General features: G+C 34.1%; 1 protein-coding gene across 1 annotated transcript in view; it reads left to right on the top strand.

The window, feature by feature from the left end:
- Nucleotides 1-22,723, top strand: part of LOC149540249 (glutamate-1-semialdehyde 2,1-aminomutase, chloroplastic-like) — a 77,846-nt gene that overhangs the window by 6,859 nt on the left and 48,264 nt on the right. The window contains exon 2 of the mRNA XM_089801393.1: nt 12,162-12,335. Within this exon, the coding sequence (XP_089657519.1) occupies nt 12,162-12,335 (174 nt within the window). The remainder of the gene's footprint in view (nt 1-12,161; nt 12,336-22,723) is intronic.

Raw genomic sequence — 22,723 nt, 5'->3', positions numbered from 1 at the left:
GAGAGAGCCACTGATGGTCAGAATGGCTTTTCAAAAGCTTCTTCGGCCTCTCACAATAACAGTTTTGAATTTCCTTTGTTCATGCAAGGATATTTGTAGTGCATATTTGCAAGGATACTTCGAGTCCAATTTATGAGTTAGATTGATCATAGTGCTCCGCATCTTGCTTTTAAGGGATTGAAGTATCTCTTATGAAATCTTCTCACTTTGTGTGATAGATAGGGCATTACTATTATTTGTATTGATGAGGAACAATCTTATCTTCTTTCCTGACAATATAAGCATTCACTCATTAGATAGAATGGGCCTCATGTACATTACTGGATAGAAGTATCAAAATGAATATTGGAGTTCTGCAAGGAACTAATTCCGATTGGGCTGTCATTATTACAGAATTACAAATCTTGTCCCTGCTACAAATGAATGTGTGCAGCTGTAAACTCCTGATGATACAAACAAAACCTTGTTAGCACCTTATTTCATACCAGCATATAAACAAATGACTCGACCCCTCTGTTATATCTTCATTTCAATGTGTTGTGGCTGGTCCATCATTATTAGGTAGTATACAAACCTATTGTACTTTATACCAAATTTCTGTCTAGCTATTCACTGACATCAGCCATTTGGACAAGCTTCATTTTCCTGCCAGCGGGAGAAGCTCAATAAGGGAGGCATCTTTTAATATCATTCTTTTATTAAGTAATAGAAGGTATTTTCCATCTAATAGAAGGTATTTTCCATCTGTGCCTTATGCTGACATTAAATAGGTCTTTTGTTGCCATATCATCCATGCCACACAGTCTCTACGAAGCGACAAATTTGACCGTAACATGCTAGACTGTATCAATAACGGTCTCCCAGGTGGAGTATGTGCTTGTATAAAATCCCAAGTCTTTAAATATCTTCAATTGCTATGTGAAACCATATGTATAATGACGTTGGAGGCAAACCTGGGCATATATATCCAGCATCACTAATTACAGTTGTTGCTCGATCAAACCTATGGAGTCTGTGATTTGCGCATGATTACTAACATAGTGTGAGCAATTTCCAGACACAGCAATGATTAATCATGGATTAATAGTTCAATTTGGTGACTATTATACTCATGAAACTCAGCTTTTGCAGCGATCAACATTTTCATATCTTTTAGTGGATAGAAGATCACATAAACTGAGCTTTTATTGGAAACACAGATGTTATAATGATGGTCCATACATTTGTACTGGGCACACAGTGATTTGGAAACACGCAGCTTAGTAGTATAGATACCAATCAGCCCGAGCACCAGTAGCACCAGCATATATAAGTTTGTTAGTAATCTTATATACACACAAGTGCTCATCAACAAATATGTCCAAATATCAACAGTCATCGGACATAATTGTGAAAACACTTTAACGCCCCGCCAAGGGATCCAAAAGAATTAACCTAAAGTTTCACTAAGTTTGCTAAACATTTTTTTTTTTTAAAGTAAGAAAGTATAACATACACATCAAACACATAGTAGCGGAAGCAATAACATGTAATCATCAACAAATATACATCACAAGTTACACCTTAAGGATCCCAAGACGTTGAGTCACATTTAAATTTAATTAATTCTAAGTCTAACTACTACCACATCCACATGAAAGAATAATAAGAAAGTCCAATGTCCATAATATACATTTGTTCCGAATGCCCCTTGGCAAATTAATTCGGAATGCTCAATCATCCACGGTACATGTCATAGGGTATGAAAGGCTAAAAGAATATACATAAATAGAAATAAAGATACATCATCCTCCAAGAATCCATGATACGAAGTACAGTAAAATAAATGAAATCATCCACCATACATGATACATCAATACATCCATAATGATAAAACATCCATGAACAGAATGAAGGTAAATGCCAACTAAGAAAACTCCAGTCACGGTGACCACGGAATGGATCTCAATGGTAAGAGTAAAAAACACTACCACCCGACCGCGTGGAACCTAAATGGTCCACTCCCACCGCGTTGAGGAGATAGTCTCAAGTCCCAAATAGGATAACAAAATCTATAATCATAAATACTCTCTAAGTCCAGGAAAACCTATAAGTATGCTATCTCAAGGGTTCCTAAAAAGATCGACATCTAAACCCAGAGGCACCACACAGACACGTAGGTAACCTACTATGCAAGCGGGAAAGTGTCATCGCAAAAGTCACGTCGGAAGTTACCCGAGCAATCCCTTAGGAATCCCGGGTCCCCTGTGATCCTGCGGCCACTAGTATCCTCTCGTACTGACGAGGCATACTACGGAATGCAAGGTCGTAACCAAGTGTTCTCTCTACCCCATCCTAGTCTATACTAGCACTCAAGGCATGGGAGAGAACATACAGTTATCTTATTAGATTCATTTAAGTCAGTATTTAGATGAGATGTTTCCACTTATTAAAACAATTTACAATGAGTTACCCTGGTAGCCACTTAGGGCCCCGACCCTCATCACAAGACACTTCCCGACACTACACATAGATAACCTACCCTAGGCTCATGAAATCACAAATCACAAATATCATCTCAGCCCTATACAAGTGACTGGAAAACATCAAATGATAATCATAATGATCACAATAGTTCTCTATCAGCAACTGAAGGCATCAATAATAAGTCACAATATCCAATGGTTCTCCAACGAGCAACCAACAAGTATCCCAATAATAAATCACAATATTGATCGAAGACTCCAAAATGGTCAAGTCAAAACATGTTACAACGTGACATCACCAAGAACAATTCACTTAAAAACACCTCAGCTTCACACAAGGAAATTGGAAAGCAATAACAACCAGTAAAGACATCCATAATAGAGCATAGCATCACATTACCAAGGTCAGGTATAAAGATCGAGAACAACTCATTCACAACTCCGAGCCTCTAGTAACAACCTAAACTGGTCAATACTAGAACAACCCCAAAACACAGAGAACACATAGAAAACATCAAAGTCTCACAGATTGGATTTGAAAGTATATTATTGAGTTAAAAGTAGAGGATTCAGTTTGCAGATTAACGTATGTTTAAACAGGTAGAACCTAGAGTTCACCTTTACAAATTATCCCGTTTAATTAACCCTATCTTGTTCTTATAATAAAAGAAATTGCGTCATGACTTAAAAGTATTAATAATCATTTATTAAATAATAATAATAATAATAATTGCTTATTGAATAAAGATAATCTCAATCGAATCTTCAAATAATATCCATTAATGATTTAAATAAAATAATTACGATTTTATTAAGATCAATAAATAAGTCCTCAATGATAATAACTTCTATTCTTAATTAAATATTATTTAAATCATAGTTAATTAAATTAATCAATATTTTATTTAAATATATTACATTTATTATTAATATAACAAATTATAAAATATTAATGAAATTTAATAATGAAATTAATAATAAATAATATCATAAATTCAATTTAATTAAAAATTATTAAAATTAATTACAATTTATAAAATTAAAAATTATTCACATAACAAAACTCGAATTTCGAAATGGCATATACTAGTTTTTATTAAAACATAACATAAAGCGATTAATAATCGCTGTCTGCTGTATGCGCAGTGCAGCATTGCAGTCGCAGTCGTCCTGTGTCAGCAGGTACCACTGCGTACAGCAGTCGCCTGCTGTAAATAACTAAGGGGGCAGGGGGTGGTTAAGCCGCCCCTCCCCAATTCTTTGTTGTTTTTTTTTGTTTTAAAAAGAATATTTTATTTAAATAAGACTTTGTTATATAAATAGATTTGTTAAATAAAATTTACATATATGTATTTTTTATTTTAAATACAATTTTTATAATAAAATTTTATTGATATTCAAATCTGTTAAATATATATAAATTTATAAATATGTTAAAATAATTTCTTTTAATATATATAAATATATTGAAAAATTGTTTCCTTCTTTATATTGATAGAGAAAATATAGTCAACCATCCGAACTTTAATTTAGAATTTCAGTCTTAGATTCAACCCTTCCTATTTAAATCCTATGTATACAGAAGTTAATTGACAAGCATTTGATAAATTTCAATATTGTAATGTTTAAACATTCATCATAGAGAATTCAGGTCTACAATCCACAGACACGAAGAAGACAGGAAATAAGAAAATTGTGTAAATAATCAGCGATCAAAACACAAGACCCTACCTAATCCTGATGCTATTATGCAATCCCTAGGAACTATAAGAGAATTCGCTCCTCTTCAATAACCTTCTTCCGAAAATCTTTTTTGGTATTAGCCTTCTGAAATTCGCTTCCAAAAGTTGTCTCCCAAAAATTCCCGTCCAAATTCGTGTCTCCCAAAATTCATATCCAAAATCTGTCACCAAATTCGTTCCTAAAATTCATGTCTCCCAAAATTCATGTCCAAAATCTGTGGTCCCCCAAAAATGAACCCCAAAGTTGTGATAAGAAGTTTTCTCCTCAAATCGGGGCACTGATTGTGTGTTCACCCTAGAGAACTCTTTGCTCACCCGACTCAAACTCCAAATTAACTTTATTTATCTTTGTTTATCTTGCATTAATCTTTTCATGCACATTAAGTTGAATTATTAAGTAACTTTATTTAATATTCCACTTGACTTCTATTTTAATCTTTATTACTTTTAAACCCATGTGCACTTTATGAAATTAAAATAACATTATTACTTTCACTTATTTAATCTTTTTAATTAATTTCTTTTATTTTTAACTCATGCACACCTCATGCAATCTAAAATCTTTTATTAAAATAATTATATTTTCACTTTTTAATTTATTTTAGAAACTTAATTGATAAAATATTTATTAATTCAAATAATAATAATATTTAACATTTATTTAAAAATAAACTCTAAATATATTATTATTGAATTAAATAAATATTAACACATTCTAAATTTAAACTTATAACTTTTATCTCCAAATTTAATTCTTTTTATTTAATTAATTTCTCAATTAATTAAATGTTAAAATGTCATAATAATCTTCTATTAAATTAAATCATTAATTAATCTTTTTAATTAAACTTAATTGATAGAAAATACACCAAGGACTCATAAAACAACATACGAAAACCCATCATAGCAAAACACATACTAAATCAAACAAAAAAAGGTTATAATCACGAATTAAAGTCATTCAACGCATTCGGAGGGTACTCAACTCAAATAATTGTCTTAATTATCAACTAGGACAAATGGCTTAAAGGTATAGGATTTGGACTTAAGAATTTATCTCCCCTCTCTTACCATTGAGATAATGCGATAGGGTACGCTCATCCTGGCAATTCAGGGAAGTCGATACCCGGTACCTGCAACCTGCATAAAATCCACGCATGTACAAATACAATATTCTAAGCTAAACAGACAATGGCAGGAAGTGGTGCATCGTGTAGATCCCGACTAGCAGGTGACTACGACTCCCTTCCTTAACCACATCAGAAACACCATACATAAAGAAAACAAACACGCACACCATACACATACAAGTATGGGGTAAGTATCCATAAGAAAACACATAATAATCCATCTAACTAATCATCATTGAAAACTGAAAACACTGAATAATCATCAAACATAAAATTGGCCTAAAAAGGGTTAAGCAATGATAGCAAAAATGTGAACTAGGGGCAGGCACTACATCCAACCCCCCTTGACTTAGGCTTACTCTTGGAAGCCTACAAGGATGGTAAAGTTAAGAATTCACTGTGTGGGTCCCATTGAACCCTTTCCCCCTTGTAGGAGGATATGACTCCACTAAAAATACTACAACACACTTAGAGCAATATGATTCTGGTTTAATAGTAAACCGAAAACCACATTGATCCAACTCCCATCCTTTAACAAATACTAAAATAGATTCCCTAAAACATTCTAAACAAGGATCAACATCCCAAATTCATTGGAAAATATACAAGTTATGATGTATAGATAAAAGATACATGTTTTAAAAATAGTAATTTCAGTTTTCAGTTTTGCCTATGTTTAGGTTTACGTATAATTTCACTTTAAAGTCTAAGTGTTGAAGTATGAAAAATATACAACTAAAAGTTTAAGTTATGTTTTAGTTCAACTATTTCAAGTTTTAGTTTAAAAAAAAATACACATAATAGTTTAAAGTTTTCGTTCTTGCTCAACTAGTTAACACTAGTGGCGTTCCAATATACCCAGAGCTCCCAATGTAGAAACTCGAGCTCTGATACCAGATGTAATGCTTCGCCAAGGGATTCAAAAGAATTAACCTAAAGTTTCACTAAGTTTGCTAAACATTTTTTTTTTTAAAAGTAAAAAAGTATAACATACACATCAAACACATAGTAGCGGAAGCAATAACATGTAATCATCAACAAACATACATCACAAGTTACACCTTAAGGATCCCAAGACGTTGAGTCACATTTAAATTTAATTAATTCTAAGTCTAACTACTACCACATCCACATGAAAGAATAATAAGAAAGTCCAATGTCCATAATATACATTTGTTCCGAATGCCCCTTGGCAAATTAATTCGGAATGCTCAATCATACACGGTACATGTCACAGGGTATGAAAGGCTAAAAGAATATACATAAATAGAAATAAAGATACATCATCCTCCAAGAATCCATGATACCAAGTACAGTAAAATAAATGAAATCATCCACCATACATGATACATCAATACATCCATAATGATAAAACATCCATGAACAGAATGAAGGTAAATGCCAACTAAGAAAACTCCAATCACGGTGACCACGGAACGGATCTCAATAGTAAGAGTAAAAAGCACTACCACCCGACCGCATGGAACCTAAATGGTCCACTCCCACCACGCTGAGGAGATAGTCTCAAGTCCCAAATAGGATAACAAAACTATAATCATGAATACTCTTTAAGTCCAAGAAAACCTATAAGTATGCTAACTCAAGGGTTCCTAAAAAGATCGACATCTAAACCCAGAGGCACCACACAGACACGTAGGTAACCTACTATGCAAGCGGGAAAGTGTCATCGCAAAAGTCACGTCGGAAGTTATCCGAGCAATCCCTTAGGAATTCCAGGTCCCCTGTGATCCTGCGGCCACTAGTATCCTCTCGTATTGACGAGGCATACTACAGAATGCAAGGTCGTGACTCGTAACCAAGCGTTCTCTCTACCCCATCCTAGTCTATACTAGCACTCAAGGCATGGGAGAGAACATACAGTTATCTTATTAGATTCATTTAAGTCAGTATTTAGATGAGATGTTTCCACTTATTAAAACAACTTACAATGAGTTACCCTGGCAGCCACTTAGGGCCCCGACCCCCATCACAAGCCACTTCCCGACACTACACATAGATAACCTACCCTAGGCTCATGAAATCACAAATCACAAATATCATCTCAGCCCTATACAAGCGACTGGAAAACATCAAATGATAATCATAATGATCACAACAGTTCTCTATCAGCAACTGAAGGCATCAATAATAAGTCACAATATCCAATGGTTCTCCAACGAGCAACCAACAAGTATCCCAATAATAAATCACAATACTGATCGAAGACTCCAAAATGGTCAAGTCAAAACATGTTATAACGTGACATCACCAAGAACAATTCACTTAAAAACACCTCAGCTTGACACAAGGAAATTGGAAAGTAATAACAACCAGTAAAGACATCCATAATAGAGCATAGCATCACATTACCAAGGTCAGGTATAAAGATCGAGAACAACTCACCATAGCATCACATTCACAACTCCGAGCTTCTGGTAACAACCTAAACTGGTCAATACTAGAACAACCCCAAAACATAGAGAATACATAGAAAACATCAAAGTCTCACAGATTGGATTTGAAAGTATATTATTGAGTTAAAAGTAGAGGATTCAGCTTGCAGATTAACGTATGTTCAAACAGGTAGAATCTATAGTTCACCTTTACAAATTATCCCGTTTAATTAACCCTATCTTGTTCTTATAATAAAAGAAATTGCATCATGACTTAAAAGTATTAATAATCATTTATTAAATAATAATAATTATAATAATTGATTATTGAATAAAGATAATCTCAATCGAATCTTCAAATAATATCCATTAATGATTTAAATAAAATAATTACGATTTTATTCAGATCAATAAATAAGTCCTCAATGATAATAACTTCTATTCTTAATTAAATATTATTTAAATCATAGTTAATTAAATTAATCAATATTTTATTTAAATATATTACATTTATTATTAATATAACAAATTATAAAATATTAATGAAATTTAATAATGAAATTAATAATAAATAATATCATAAATTTAATTTAATTAAAAATTATTAAAATTAATTACAATTTATAATATTAAAAATTATTCACATAACAAAACCCGAATTTCGAAATGGCATATACTAGTTGTTTTTATTAAAACATAACATAAAGCAATTAATAATCACTGTTTGCCGTATGCGCAGTGCAGGACTGCTGTCGTAGTCATCCTGCGTCAGCAGGTACGACTGCGTACAACAGTCCTGCTGTAAATAACTAAGGGGGCAGGGGGTGGTTAAGCCGCCCCTCCCCAATTCTTTGTTGTTTTAAAAAGAATATTTTATTTAAATAAGACTTTGTTATATAAATAGATTTGTTAAATAAAATTTACATATATGTATTTTTTTTTTAAATACAATTTTTATAATAAAATTTTATTGATATTCAAATCTGTTAAATACATATAAATTTATAAATATGTTAAAATAATTTCTTTTAATATATATAAATATATTGAAAAATTGTTTCCTTCTTTATATTGATAGAGAAAATATAGTCAACCATCTGAACTTCTAATTTAGAATTTCAGTCTTAGATTCAACCCTTCCTATTTAAATCCTATGTATACAGAAGTTAATTGACAAGCATCTGATAAATTTCAATATTGTAATGTTTAAACATTCATCATAGAGAATTCAGGTCTACAATCCACAGACACGAAGAAGACAGGAAATAAAAAAATTGCATAAATAATCAGCGATCAAAACACAAGACCCTACTTGATCCTGATGCTATTATGCAATCCCTAGGAACTGTAAGAGAATTCGCTCCTCTTCAATAACCTTCTTCCGAAAATCTTTCTTGGTATTCGCCTTCTGAAATTCGCTTCCAAAAGTTGTCTCCCAAAAATTCCCGTCCAAATTCGTGTCTCCCAAAATTCATGTCCAAAATCTGTCACCAAATTCGTTCCTAAAATTCGTGTCTCTCAAAATTCATGTCCAAAATCTGCGGTCCCCCAAAAATGAACCCCAAAGTTGTGATAAGGAGTTTTCTCCTCAAATCGGGGCACTGATTGTGTGTTCACCCCAGAGAACTCTTTGCTCACCCGACTCAAAACTCCAAATTAACTTTATTTATCTTTGTTTATCTTGCATTAATCTTTTCATGCACATTAAGTTGAATTATTAAGTAACTTTATTTAATATTCCATTTGACTTCTATTTTAATCTTTATTACTTTTAAACCCATGCGCACTTTATGAAATTAAAATAACATTATTACTTTCACTTATTTAATCTTTTTAATTAATTTCTTTTATTTTTAACTCATGCACACCTCATGCAATCTAAAATCTTTTATTAAAATAATTATATTTTCACTTTTTAATTTATTTTAGAAACTTAATTGATAAAATATTTATTAACTCAAATAATAATAATATTTAGCATTTATTTAAAAATAAACTCTAAATATATTATTATTAAATTAAATAAATATTAACACATTCTAAATTTAAACTTATAACTTTTATCTCCAAATTTAATTCTTTTTATTTAATTAATTTCTCAATTAATTAAATGTTAAAATGTCATAATAATCTTCTATTAAATTAAATCATTAATTAATCTTTTTAATTAAACTTAATTGATAGAAAATACATCAAGGACTCATAAAACAACATACGAAAACCCATCATAGCAAAACACATACTAAATCAAACAAAAAGGGTTATAATCACGAATTAAAGTCATTCGGCGCATTCGGAGGGTACTCAACTTAGATAATTGTCCTAATTATCAACTAGGACAAATGGCTTAAAGGTATAGGATTTGGACTTAAGAATTTATCTCCCCTCTCTTACCATTGAGATAATGCGATAGGGTACGCTTATCCTGGCAATTTAGGGAAGTCGATACCCGGTACTTGCAACCTGCATAAAATCCACGCATGTACAAATACAATATTCTAAGCTAAACAGACAATGGCAGGAAGTGGTGCATCGTGTAGAGCCCGACTAGCAGGTGACTACGACTCCCTTCCTTAACCACATCAGAAACACCATACATAAAGAAAACAAACACGCACACTATACACATACAAGTATGGGGTAAGTATCCATAAGAAAACACATAATAATCCATCTAACTAATCATCATTGAAAACTGAAAACACTGAATAATCATCAAACATAAAATTGGCCTAAAAAGGGTTAAGCAATGATAGCAAAAATGTGAACTAGGGGCAGGCACTACAGACACGTCATGATGCCATTATCATCATTTGTATCAGTGCCTTGCAATGCGTTTACACCATGTTGGAAGGTTCATCAATATTTAGTATCTTTGTAAGTAATTTCACATTTCTATTTACAGATTCAAATTTCTCAATTTTATATCTGATTTAGTCTCCCGTGGAAATGTCTTCTTGTGACCTCTACTTGTATAAATTCTTTAAAAAAACAATTACACAGCTTCCACTCATAATTTAATGTTTGGACATTTCAATGCTATCATTGCCATTGTCGATCCTTAAATGTAACCTATCCTGATGCAAAGGATCTTCATCATGGCTCTAATACCATGTTATTCTTGAAGGATCCATATGTAATGGCACTGTCAGTTAAGTATGTGAAATAGATTCAGTATTAACAAATACTGAATATCAAAGCACAATTTCAGAACTCCAAATAAGGAAGAGCATTTATTAATTTCAATGCTCATCTCTTTTGTTTTGGTCTATATTTATAATGCCACTAAGGAACATGTCATGAGCGGACACGTCTGCTCATGAAGAGACATGACGGTTCATTATGAAGTCTCTAATAGATCTGATACTAATCAGTTGTGATTAAGCGTTAAACAAACTCTCTTTATAAGACCTTCGATCTGTATCTACTATAATGGATTATATGCTTGATCCAATTGCTATATATTGACAACACTTGATCGATATTGAACGATAGATCATTTACTCGATCTCCAAGAGATAATCTGGAAGTGCAGATTTCATTATACTTAACTTATATATGGTTTTGATTAGGTGTAAGGATTCTACCAAGGTGAATGAACAATAATTCTGATTTAGCTCAGGAATTATGTGCAAGTGTATGTATGCATGTATGTCATTGATGTGATCCCTGTATCTGACCGATGATATATATTTTAACAGCCTGCCACACTCACATATTTCCATTTGTTGAGCCTTTGCTTGATAGCCCATCTAGGTCTGAATCTTCAAGCATTAGATCATTATCAAGCATGTGTGTTGATGAAAAACATCCTCTTCAAGTGACAAACTTTGCCAACCATCATCCTGTACCAGCGAGCCTTGGACAACCTAGCTCTCTTTAGTTTTGTTAGTGGATTCAACTTCAAAAATATGTCCTGAAGAGGGAGGAAGCATGAAATAACCAAACAGAATAGCTGCAGATCTGACAACAAATTTAGTTGCAGCTGTAATTCCAATGATCAGATTTCATCAAACAGAATTTCAATAGGACCATATCTCAAACTGTCCACACAGGCTCTGATAAAAACAAATATCACAATAGATCACAGATATGAATGGAAAGTCTATGTTGTTTACATTGAAATCAATACAACCAGATGTACAGTTTTATTGCATGACAATCAGGAGTTCATGCTTTCTTTTGATTGTTCAATGTTAGTCCTTACAATCAAGAGGATGCCAAATATCGTGGGAAGTTATTAATTTCTAAAACTTTAGAAGTTTTATAGCTACTCCTTTCTTGTCAATATACCTTGGCATTTCACATCACAGTTTTCTGCATTTTATCTTTACAAAACCAATTATTTTATATGCATATATCATATAACGACCTCTGTGGATGCCTTTTACTGTTTTTTTTAAAGTTTAATTTTGTCTTGTGTTTCTTCAGGAATTGATGCCAGGTGGTGTAAACTCCCCAGTGAGGGCTTTTAAATCAGTTGGTGGACAACCAATCATTTTTGATTCTGTGAAAGGTTCACATGCATGGGATGTAGATGGAAATGAATATGTTGATTATGTTGGCACTTGGGGTCCAGCAATCATTGGTCATGCAGATGATAAGGTACACTTTCCAAGATCTACAGTCTTTTCTTTCAATCATCAACTCCAAGAAACTCTTTAATTGTGTCACTTTGAACAGTCTATTTGCAATTATGCACTGATTCATTATGCCAAATTTTATTTCATCACACTTAGAAATGTTTCCACATGCTTCCGAAGTCACATTTCTGGGGTTAATTACTTGTGCGTTAAATTGTTAATGCATTGTTTTATACCTTGGAGCTAGACCTTTTGTTAGGTAAAGTAAATAAAGAAAGCACAAAGGTTGGAACTAAAGGGAACATTAGAAAAAGAGGCATAGTGGCCACAAAGCTTTGGAGCTAACAATAATTGATCTAATTAATTTGGTCAACTAGGTTCCGGTTTTTTTTATAAAGCATTAGAAAACGTTTAATACCTTGTTCAGTGATCTCTTATACAGAGTCACACAGTGGATATAATCTTTTAGTTGTTGAACATGTATACTTGACTTTTGGTTGGATATTACAAAATTGTCAGCTTCATTCTCTTCCAAAGATAAAATTTCCCTAGGTTGACAATGCCTACTAGATTCAATCATGATGGACTATTGGGTTCATAACTGAACTTCTTTTTCACAAAATATTAGTGGTCAGAAAATTTTTCATTGTAAAGCTGTTGTAGGATGCATTAATAAAATTGTGATACTTATTAGTGGTTTTGATTAGTTACCTAAAATACTATGGTAAAATGTAAAGCCTGTAGGTGGTTGAGAGAGGCCTAGGATCAATTAGGGGCATCCAAATACAACGGTCATGGTTGAATCATGTACCATATTGCACATGATGATTGACCGATACTAACTATATATGGTGGATGGTTTAAGCTATAAGTTCACAATGAAAAAACCCAGTGTTTACATTATTTGTCTCTTGCTTTATGGTAATCATATGATTGGCAAGGAAAGAGTGGTGCTCAAGGAGAAATAAAGACATTTTATATTTTTCTCCCTTAAATGATGCCAATTACATTCCAAAAGATGTATCCAGGTTCAAGTGCAACGAGGTCAACTTTGGATGTGATTTGATGGTCTGTTTGTAACTTGATATCAACTATCTCTTGTTTGTTTGTGCATAATTATTTTAGTCTAGGGCATCAAAGTTGGGATTTCTTGTGCATGTGCTATGAATAGTTAATTGTACTTGGTTATAAAATAAATAAATAGTTGCCATCCATGTGTTAACTAGATATTTATATGCCATTGAGGAATCAACTCATCCTCTCTAGAGAAGAGTAGTTATAGAAGGTAAACTGACTCCCAAAAGCATTTCTTTATCGAGCATTTTGAAGATAGCCACCTGCCCCTTTGTGATAGCTAAACTTAATTCTTGATTTGTCTACTAGAAGATTTGACTGTGTTTTGTGCACTCTTTATCTAGTACATAATATTAAACTTGGGTTGTCCACACCATGGAAGATAGGAGAATGCATCTTGGATTGTTGCCTGTTCTAGGTTTGAATACAGGGATGTAGATGATTGCTTAAATTGAGGAGAATCATTAAATGTGAGTCTGTAGGGTTTTGTTTTCTCTCCATTGTTTAGATCTTGCCCTTAAAACCTATTAAAATGGAACTTTTTCCGGGAAAATATTTTGAGTACTGTTTATCCAACTGACCATCTGTCATCTGGACATTACACATGATCTATTTAATAGTGTCCCAAAAAGTGACATGAAGACAAAGCTCTAGGGAGTGCATTGTAGTGGACAGATTGGTCAATAATATATTTTTTATTTTTTATAAGTAGACAATTTTTAAATTGTCTTTGGTACTTTCCATAAGGATTAAGATGTGTAATTTCACTATCATTATTAAGCTTGGAAACAAGTATCCCAATGGACAGCAAGCTGTTTATTGTATTAGAGCCATTTATACATAGAAAGGTTAGGTGAAAAGTTAGGCATGTTTTAGGGATGAATGATGATTTGGGTGAATTGAGTGGCCATGGGGGACACCATAACAAGAGTTAAGATATGGTTGCAAAGATGCACAAGTCATTGGTATTTGAGATGCTTCTGTCAGCATAACTGATGCAGATTGTGTTCTAGAAATGTTTCAGTGCATGTTTGATGGTCAATTGATCAGTTATTGTGTAATGTCCCCTATCATTCTCTAAATTCAAATCAACTTATTAAATGCCTTCTCCCTTGTGCATTTAATAAATACATAACGATACACACACACATATATACACATGTACATATACATATATGTATACATATACTTGTATCTATCTATCTATCTATATATATAGTGCATTTTGAAAAGATTTACATTTTAATACACATAAGTATATGTATTGTATAAAAGGGGAAATGGAGACAAAAGGGAGTTATGTGGAGGGCTGGAAGGCAAGAAGATTTAGCAGTTATGAAATGATGGGAAAAGAAGAGGAATGGTGGTGTTTGAGATAGGGAGAAGAAGTTGGTAGAAGTTCTGAATATTATCAGCACTGGCCCAACTTCTGTGTAATGCAGAGTCTTGTCAGGAACATTTTCTATCTTCATTATCAAAATAGATGCTCAGGATAGGTATGTTGGGTGACTGACTGACAATCATTCTTGAACAGAGGTTGGTAGAGTGCAGGTGAAAATATTGGTGTGCGTAGGAGGAAATGACATGCCTTATTTAAGCCACATGGACCATGGAGAGTGAGGTGACTGCAGATGGCGCTACATTTTGGAGGATAATAAGTAAGTGGAGATCATTGTTCAAATGCGTTGGCTTGAAAGACAGATGAGACATTAATCTTGTTTACAGAATAGTGAATACGAAGGAGGGGACTAAATGTTTGATCGATATCAGTAAGATATGCATGTGATATCGTCCCAAGATTACGAGAAGGTTGTGATAGAAAGAGTTAGAGAAAACCGTCTGTTACAACTTCTGGGAGGGTCACGAAATCATGGTGGGGGGATACTCACAAAATTAGCAGAGCCATTGTGCCCAATAACACATTCCAGAAAATACTGCAGGTCTGGACAATTTTAGAAGATTGATGGGAAGTCTTTGTTGAAGACCAGTTGCCAGCAGATACAAAGAGCACTAAATGTGGATGTTGACCCCATGTGAGACCGACAATGCTGAGAAGATAGTCAGCATGCAACCATAGGAATAAGGTTATGGGACTCCATTTTAGGAAACTAATGTTTAAGCAATTACCAGACTATTTCTAGAAAAAATATTGTAGGACTCATTTTAGAATTTTTCGTATAAGTTACCGTGTGAAACTCATTAAACGAATAATATCTGGGACTTACTGTCAAAGCTTATGTTTCTGGAAATTATTGTTATTTCTCAATGATGATTGTTATCTAGATATTTCTGTAATAGCTTATTTTCTTGAGAAATATTGTTGAGCTTATTGATACTTTAGAAAACAAATCTGAGGTTTGAATGAATATCCATGGTTGTTAAGTCGGGATCAGGTATGGACAAGGATTTATTTCTTCCTGTTGATCAAATGATTGGGAGACAAATAGGCCAGCATCTTATAGTGGTATCAGAGATTTGTTAAGCTCTTGTATGACTGGGTGCTATTGTGTCCATCAACACATCATTGTTATCTTTGAAGGAATAGGTCAAATCCCAATTTTGACGAACAACCAGAGATTGAACAATCTGATTTTCAAACAGGTGCAATGGACAAAGATCCTAATAATAGTGGTGGAATTGAAAGTTTTTTAGGGGAGTTGGCAAGGAACCACAGGGAAATGATGAGTATGTTAACGTAATCCCAACAACAAATGATCCAAATGCTAGATCAATTAGTGCAATAGAATTGTAACAAGGGACCAATGGGAACAATGAGAATCAAGGGAAAGTAAACAATGGAAATATTAGCAATATTGGGAACCAAGGAAACAATGGAAATCAGGGACAAAGTTCAACTACAAATGGACATGAATGACAAGGAGCTTTTGGGTCTGCTATCCATTCAAGATCTTAAATGCCTACATTTTAAAATGCCAACAACCTTCCAGCTGAGAATGAGCAAACTGATCAAGAATTTCAAAGTGAGGTTTGGATTGATTGGCAAGCATTGGGAGCAGATTTCCATGATGAAATGCACTTTCTGGATTACGTAGCTTTGAAAGAAAGGAATAGACTGCATAGAGGAAATGGTGGAAAATTTCAGAACCAAGAATTGCAACAAAAAGTTGGTAAGGTAACCATTCCTTTCTTTGATGGAGCACAAAAAATTACAGCGAGATCATGGGTAAAAAAATTATACACTTTCTTTAGCTCAAACCAATGGCAGAAGACAAGGCTATAAAATATGCAACCTTGCATTTGGAAGGAAGTGCTCATGGTGGTGGTATCATGGATTGATTACCTTATGCCATGATTAGATTCTACCATAAAATATACACCCTTGCATTTGGAAGGAAGTGCTTATGAATGGTGGTATCATGGATTGATTACCTTAGGCCATGATTAGATTCTATCTTATGCCGAATTTACAGTGAAACTTATAAATCATTTTGATAAGAAAGATCCAAGATTATATTTCAAGGAGCTGGCTCAGTTGAAACAATCGGAAACTGTAGAGAATTTCATTTCAGATTTTCAAAAGATCTCAATTTTATTAAATGATATCTCTGAAAGGAGAGTGGAACTTTTTGTAGATGACTTAATGGAACCTTTGATAGGCTGGGTTAAGGCCTTAAAGGCAACAAGTTTGCAAGATGATATTAAAAGAGCAAGGGAAATGGAAGCATCAACATCAAGGAGTAAGTACTTCCCTATAAAACTTCATTATAAAAAGGAAAAAGATAAAAAACACTCACATAAAGATTGTGATCAGTCCAAGAAAGTGCAGACTAGATTAAATGAGCTATTAAATGATTTATTTTTAGTGTTTCTGGTTTCAATTGTGTCAAGTTTTGAATCAATGTTTTGGATCACACTTTGCGATCCATCATCAATATACCACAGTAAGAGAGATCAGGAAGAAAAGTAAAAAACTTGACACAATTGAAACCAGAAACACTAAAAATAAATCAGATGGATTGTGGAAAATTGATGTTCTCAATTAAATGATCTTAAAGAGAAGAAATTTTTTTATTCAACATAAAGAACCTTGGGACCCAACTCATAAGTGTGCTATGAAAGCTAAAGCAAAACTATTGGAGTATTTTACAACCCCTGAATCAAGCTCAAAAAATTCAAAACAACAGAATGAATCTGATGCCAATGAAGGAGACTCCTATTAAGAAGAGTTAGAAAAGGAATATGGGAAAAAGAGTTGCATGGCACAATTAACCATCTTGTGAAAAATAGGCTCTTTCAGAGTTAGACGTGTGTTGTGTGGACAACAAATAATCAACACTTATAGACATGGGTGCAACACTCAATTTTATAGATGAAGGTATTGTGGCAAGAAGGGAATTAAGGACTAAAGAACACGAGGGCGTTAGAGTCATGGTTGTTGATGGTTTTACATTTACATGTACAAGGAAGATATCAAACTTATGCATTCATTTAGGTGATTATGAAATGAAGGATGACTTCTATGTGGTTAGTATTAGAGATTCTGATGCAACACTTGGCATCCAATGGCTCTGTTCACTTGGTGAATTTAGGATGAATTTGCAAACAATGGAAATGAAATTCGAAGTTAAAGGGAAGAAAGTTCTCCTTATAGGTATAACAAATGGTAGTCCCAAAATGGTGTCCTTCAAAAGAATGGAAAGATTTAATGAGGCATGATCAAGTGGAGTGGGCAACAGAGTGTGTTATCACAACTGAATTAGGAGAGAAAAAACAGGAGTTTTCAGCGTGAGATTAAAGGTGTTGTTGGATAAGTACAACAAGGTATTTAGTGACATTCTGCATGGTATCCCACCAGATAGAGGTATTGAACACATAATAAAACTAGAAGAATGTGTCAAACTGGTAGTAATTACTCCTTGTAGGCATTCAAAAAAGACATAAAGATGAGATAGAAAAAGCCATCAAAGAGTTGTTGGAAATGGGACACATTAGACCAAGCAAGAGTCCTTTTCCCTCTTCAGTAGTACCCGTGAAGAAAAAAGATGGAAGTATGCAAATGTGCATTGATTATAGAGCCTTGAATAGGAGAACAATAAAGAGTTGATATTCCAGTCCTTGCATTGATGAGTTGATAGACGAATTGCATGGAGCTTGGTTCTTTTTGAAGATAGATTTGAGATCAGGATAACATCAGATCAAGGTTCAAGAGAGAATGTGGAGAAGACAGTCTTTAGATGTCATTTTGGGCACTACAAGTTCTTAGTCATGCCATTTAGGCTGACTGATGCATCAACTACTTTCCAATCTTTTATGAACCGAATTTCATTAGGCAAATCCATAAGTTTGTTGTAATACTTTTTGATGATATTTTGATATATAGTAAAACATGGGAAGAGCACTTGAAATACTTAGAAGAAGTGCTCAACATTCTTGAGAGTGAGTCTTTATGCAAAGGAGTCTAAATGTGAATTTGGTCTTGCAGAACTGTTGTACCTTGTTCATATTATTAGCTCTAGAGGAGTTATTATTGATCCTAAAAAAATTAAGGCAATCATGGATTGGCCTCCTCCAACAAATCTATCACAGCTCAAAGGTTTTTTTTTGAATTATGTGGGTTTTATAGAAGATTTGTTAAAGTTTTATCCCAAGTTGCTGCCCCATTGACTAATTTAACTAAAAAGAGAGCTTTGGCATGGTCTGATAAGGCGCAAAAATGTTTTAATTAGTTAAGTTCATGTCTTGTGTTGGCTATACCTGATTTTTACCAAATCTTTTGAGCTGGAATGTGATGGATCAGGTGATTGGTGCTGTCCTAACACAAAACAAACATCCTATTGCATATGAAAGTAGGAAATTGAGAGGAGCTATTCAGTTTATGACAAGGAAATGCTAGCAATAATGCAGGCACCCTCCTTTGCGTATTTGATTTGGCAAAGCAAAGATTGGTTAGAGTCTCGCCTCATCAGTATTAGCCTCTTACGTTGTAGAGTTAGCCTAGCTTTCTAAACCCTTTGTCTGTTTTTTGTTTGTTTGCTAGAAAAAGTTGAAGACCTTACGCTGCCAAATCATTCACATTTGCAAAATTTGATAGAACATCCATTGAATGAATAGCATAAGTCCCCACATGGTTACTACTGAACCACATCATAAAACTGAGTTGTGTTCAACAAGAATAGGAACCTTGGGAGTTGCGATTTTTTGTAATCTTTGGCATACATAGTGTCTTTATTCAAAGGGAAGATTTGATATTTGATGTTTCATCCTAAAATACTAAGTGTTTCATCCTACATGTTGAATTGGTCACAAAGCTCACATCAACACTACCTTTTTGAACAAACATTGGAAATTGAAAATTTGGTCAAGAAAATGTTAAAGCAGCAAAAGTGCTCATCCACTGGTGGTTGTCATGGGTAATGAGAAGGTTGATTCATGGGAAATGTGGCCAAATTACATGAATCTCAACAAATTCACTCACAAGAATAAATTTTGTATTCTTGATATCAATGAAAATTGGATGGGCTAAATGGTTTAGTGCTCTTCACTAATTTAGATTTACATTTGTATCAAGTATGAATTATAAGGGGAGGCCAAGAGATGGCATTGAAGACATGTGAAGGACATTATGAATTCTTAGTTATTGTTAGTGTAGTTTTTTATTTTTCCTATTTTGCTAGGTTTTTCCTATACTTTTAATAATCTCGCTTAGGTTAATAAAGCATGTCTTATTAGGTGAATGGTTGTGAGGTGTCAGCTTCCTACATGTGAGCATCCATTGGCTATCTTGGGAAGATACTTTGCTATCTTTAGTCCGATAGATGGTTGCTCCTCATTGGTTGGTGTTGCCACCTCCTCCCTCTTCCTAGCCTATAAAGCATGCTACATGACTTGTATTTGCATCTCTTGTTTTTGCATCCTTTTAATGCTATTTTGCTTCCAGCATTTGCATTACTCTCTTGGAGACTAACTCTATGATGCTATTTTGATTTTGTATCATTTGCATTCATAGTTTAGATATTTACTCTTTGCACTAGTTTTCTGGGTTATTAATCTTTTCAGATTCTAACATGGTATCAGAGCTTTTCTATGTGCAAGAGTAGATTTTAGTTTCCTTATTTGAGAGATTCGGGGGGGGGGGCTAATAAACTTTATTGTAGTTTTTTGAAAAACGAAGTATGCTCTTCTCTTGCATCTTTGGATGATCCTGAGAATTAGAAAAGTTTTGACAAAAACGGTTTTTCTCTAGGGTTTCAATCTCAAATCTGACAACCAACTTGCATATTTGGAGTTTTCAATCAGTATTGCAGGTTCCAGCATGCCATTGATGAACTTAGGAAGCTGATCTAGCATTTGCATGTCATATTTTGGTTGCTCGAGTCGTTTTTTGATTTTTGGAGCCATTTTTTACTGTTAAAGGCGTCTAATTTATACTACAATAGCATCTTCTGTACATCAATAAGAAAAAGGCTCTCTGGGTTTTGTTCGCAGCCCCGAAAAACCATCTGGGTATCTTTTAGATTTTGCATGCAAGCTATATATTTTGCAGAATCGAGCATGAAAGGCTACAGCCATACCCCTCTCCGTTGGCAGTCGCAGATTTGAATGCAGTTTTCAAATGTCTCGTTCTTGCTCATACGAACTCCGATTTTGATGATTCTTGTTATGAACTTGGCTATTTTTTTGTGCTCTATCCACTAGTGGAGTTGTTTTTTGATTTTCATGGATGAATTCTTCAGAAATTGCAGATTCTCAATCGTGACTGTGCACAGTTCTCGTTTTGGAAACTTTGGAGGATCATAACTTTCTCATACGACCTTGTATCGAGGCGATTCTTTTTTTGAAAGTGCATGATTTTTCGAGTAGATCACAGTGGTGCTATTTGTTTCCTTGATTATTGTGCCCAAGTTTCACTTTTAGAATATGCTCTTCATGAGGGTTTGTAATGCATTGAAATCAAGACCACTAAGTATTTCTTTCTAGTGGTAGTTGTAAACGCACTAAAATAAAGTGCCAAATCATATTTCTTTGGGGGGGGGGGGGGGGGCATTGTCGTGGCTGGGTTCTCTTCTTTTTAGCATTTCTTTGCATTTCTTCATCATGGATCAAACAAATATGCCCATTCTAACTCCATATAATTACTTTGAGTGGAAATCACGCATGACAATTCACTTAAGGAAAGCTGGATTAAATAGGATAACTATGGGACTTGAAACTGAACCTGCTAAAGATGAAGACAAGCCTAAGTGGTTTAACAAATGTGATGAGGCATATAGAACATTGTGTTTGTCTGTTTCTCCTGACTTGCTATTTCACATTGAGTCTTTGGATACACCAAATGAAGTATGGACAAAGCTAGAAACACTATTTGGCGCACAAGATTCAATGAGGGGTCATATGTTGGAAAATGAATTAATTAGTTTGAGTCCAGGCAATTTCAACACAATCCAAGATTTCTTCACCAAATTGAAATCACTAAGGCTGTAGTTAAAACAATGTGGAATTGAAAAGAAAGATGAACAACTGATTCTGAGTATTCTCTCTAAGCTAAGTTCAGAATATGCTGTGTTTGTCTCTACCTTCTATGCTACTAAGGGTGCACTTGGTACTCAATTCACCATGCCATCTGTAGATGATTTTGCTGTCAATCTCACTTGAGAACAGGACAAGCTTATCCAGTTGGGCACTCTTAAGTCCTCTAAGTCACATGCCTTAGCAACCAACCAAGGCACAAAAGAACAAAAAGGACAAAGTAGTAACAACAATAGTAAGGATGAGAAACAAAGTAATAGTGAGGAAAAGAAGGATCAGATACCAATTGCTTCAAAAGCAACTATTGATACCTCATCCTCTAAGGGCAATAAGCCTAAGAAAGAAAAGGTTAAATGTGCCTATTATAAAAGACTCGGTCATGATGAACATAAATGTTTGAAGAAACAAATTGATCACTTGACATACATTCTTGAGAAGAATAATATTAGTGTTTCTGAGTCTATCAAACAAAGTTCTAATGAAGAGTCTAACAAGGCAAAAGAAAACAACAAGGGGAAAGGAAAGGGCAGGGCTCTTGTTGCAGTCGCTTCCTCACCATCCACTTGGGTTCTTGATTCGGGTGCTTCGCACCACATGGCTTCATCTAAGGAAGAACTTGCATCCTTGGAGCCATGTACTATGCCTTCTATTTTGATGGGTGATGACACTCCTATTGAGGTGTGTGGGAGAGGGTCTGTTGATGTGGGGGATGGCACATTCCATGATATTCTTTGTGTACCCTCATTATCAACTAATCTCCTATCAATATACCAAATCACTCACACAGGTTTAGGCAAGCGGGTTGAGTTCACTCCTGATTCAGTGGAGATACGTGAGTTGCATAGTGAT

The sequence above is a fragment of the Cupressus sempervirens genome, chromosome 9, assembly GCF_028749045.1.
Source record: "Cupressus sempervirens isolate cs-2001-9-10 chromosome 9, ASM2874904v1, whole genome shotgun sequence".
Lineage (NCBI taxonomy): Eukaryota > Viridiplantae > Streptophyta > Pinopsida > Cupressales > Cupressaceae > Cupressus > Cupressus sempervirens.
This window is presented reverse-complemented; position numbering and strand designations above follow the sequence as displayed.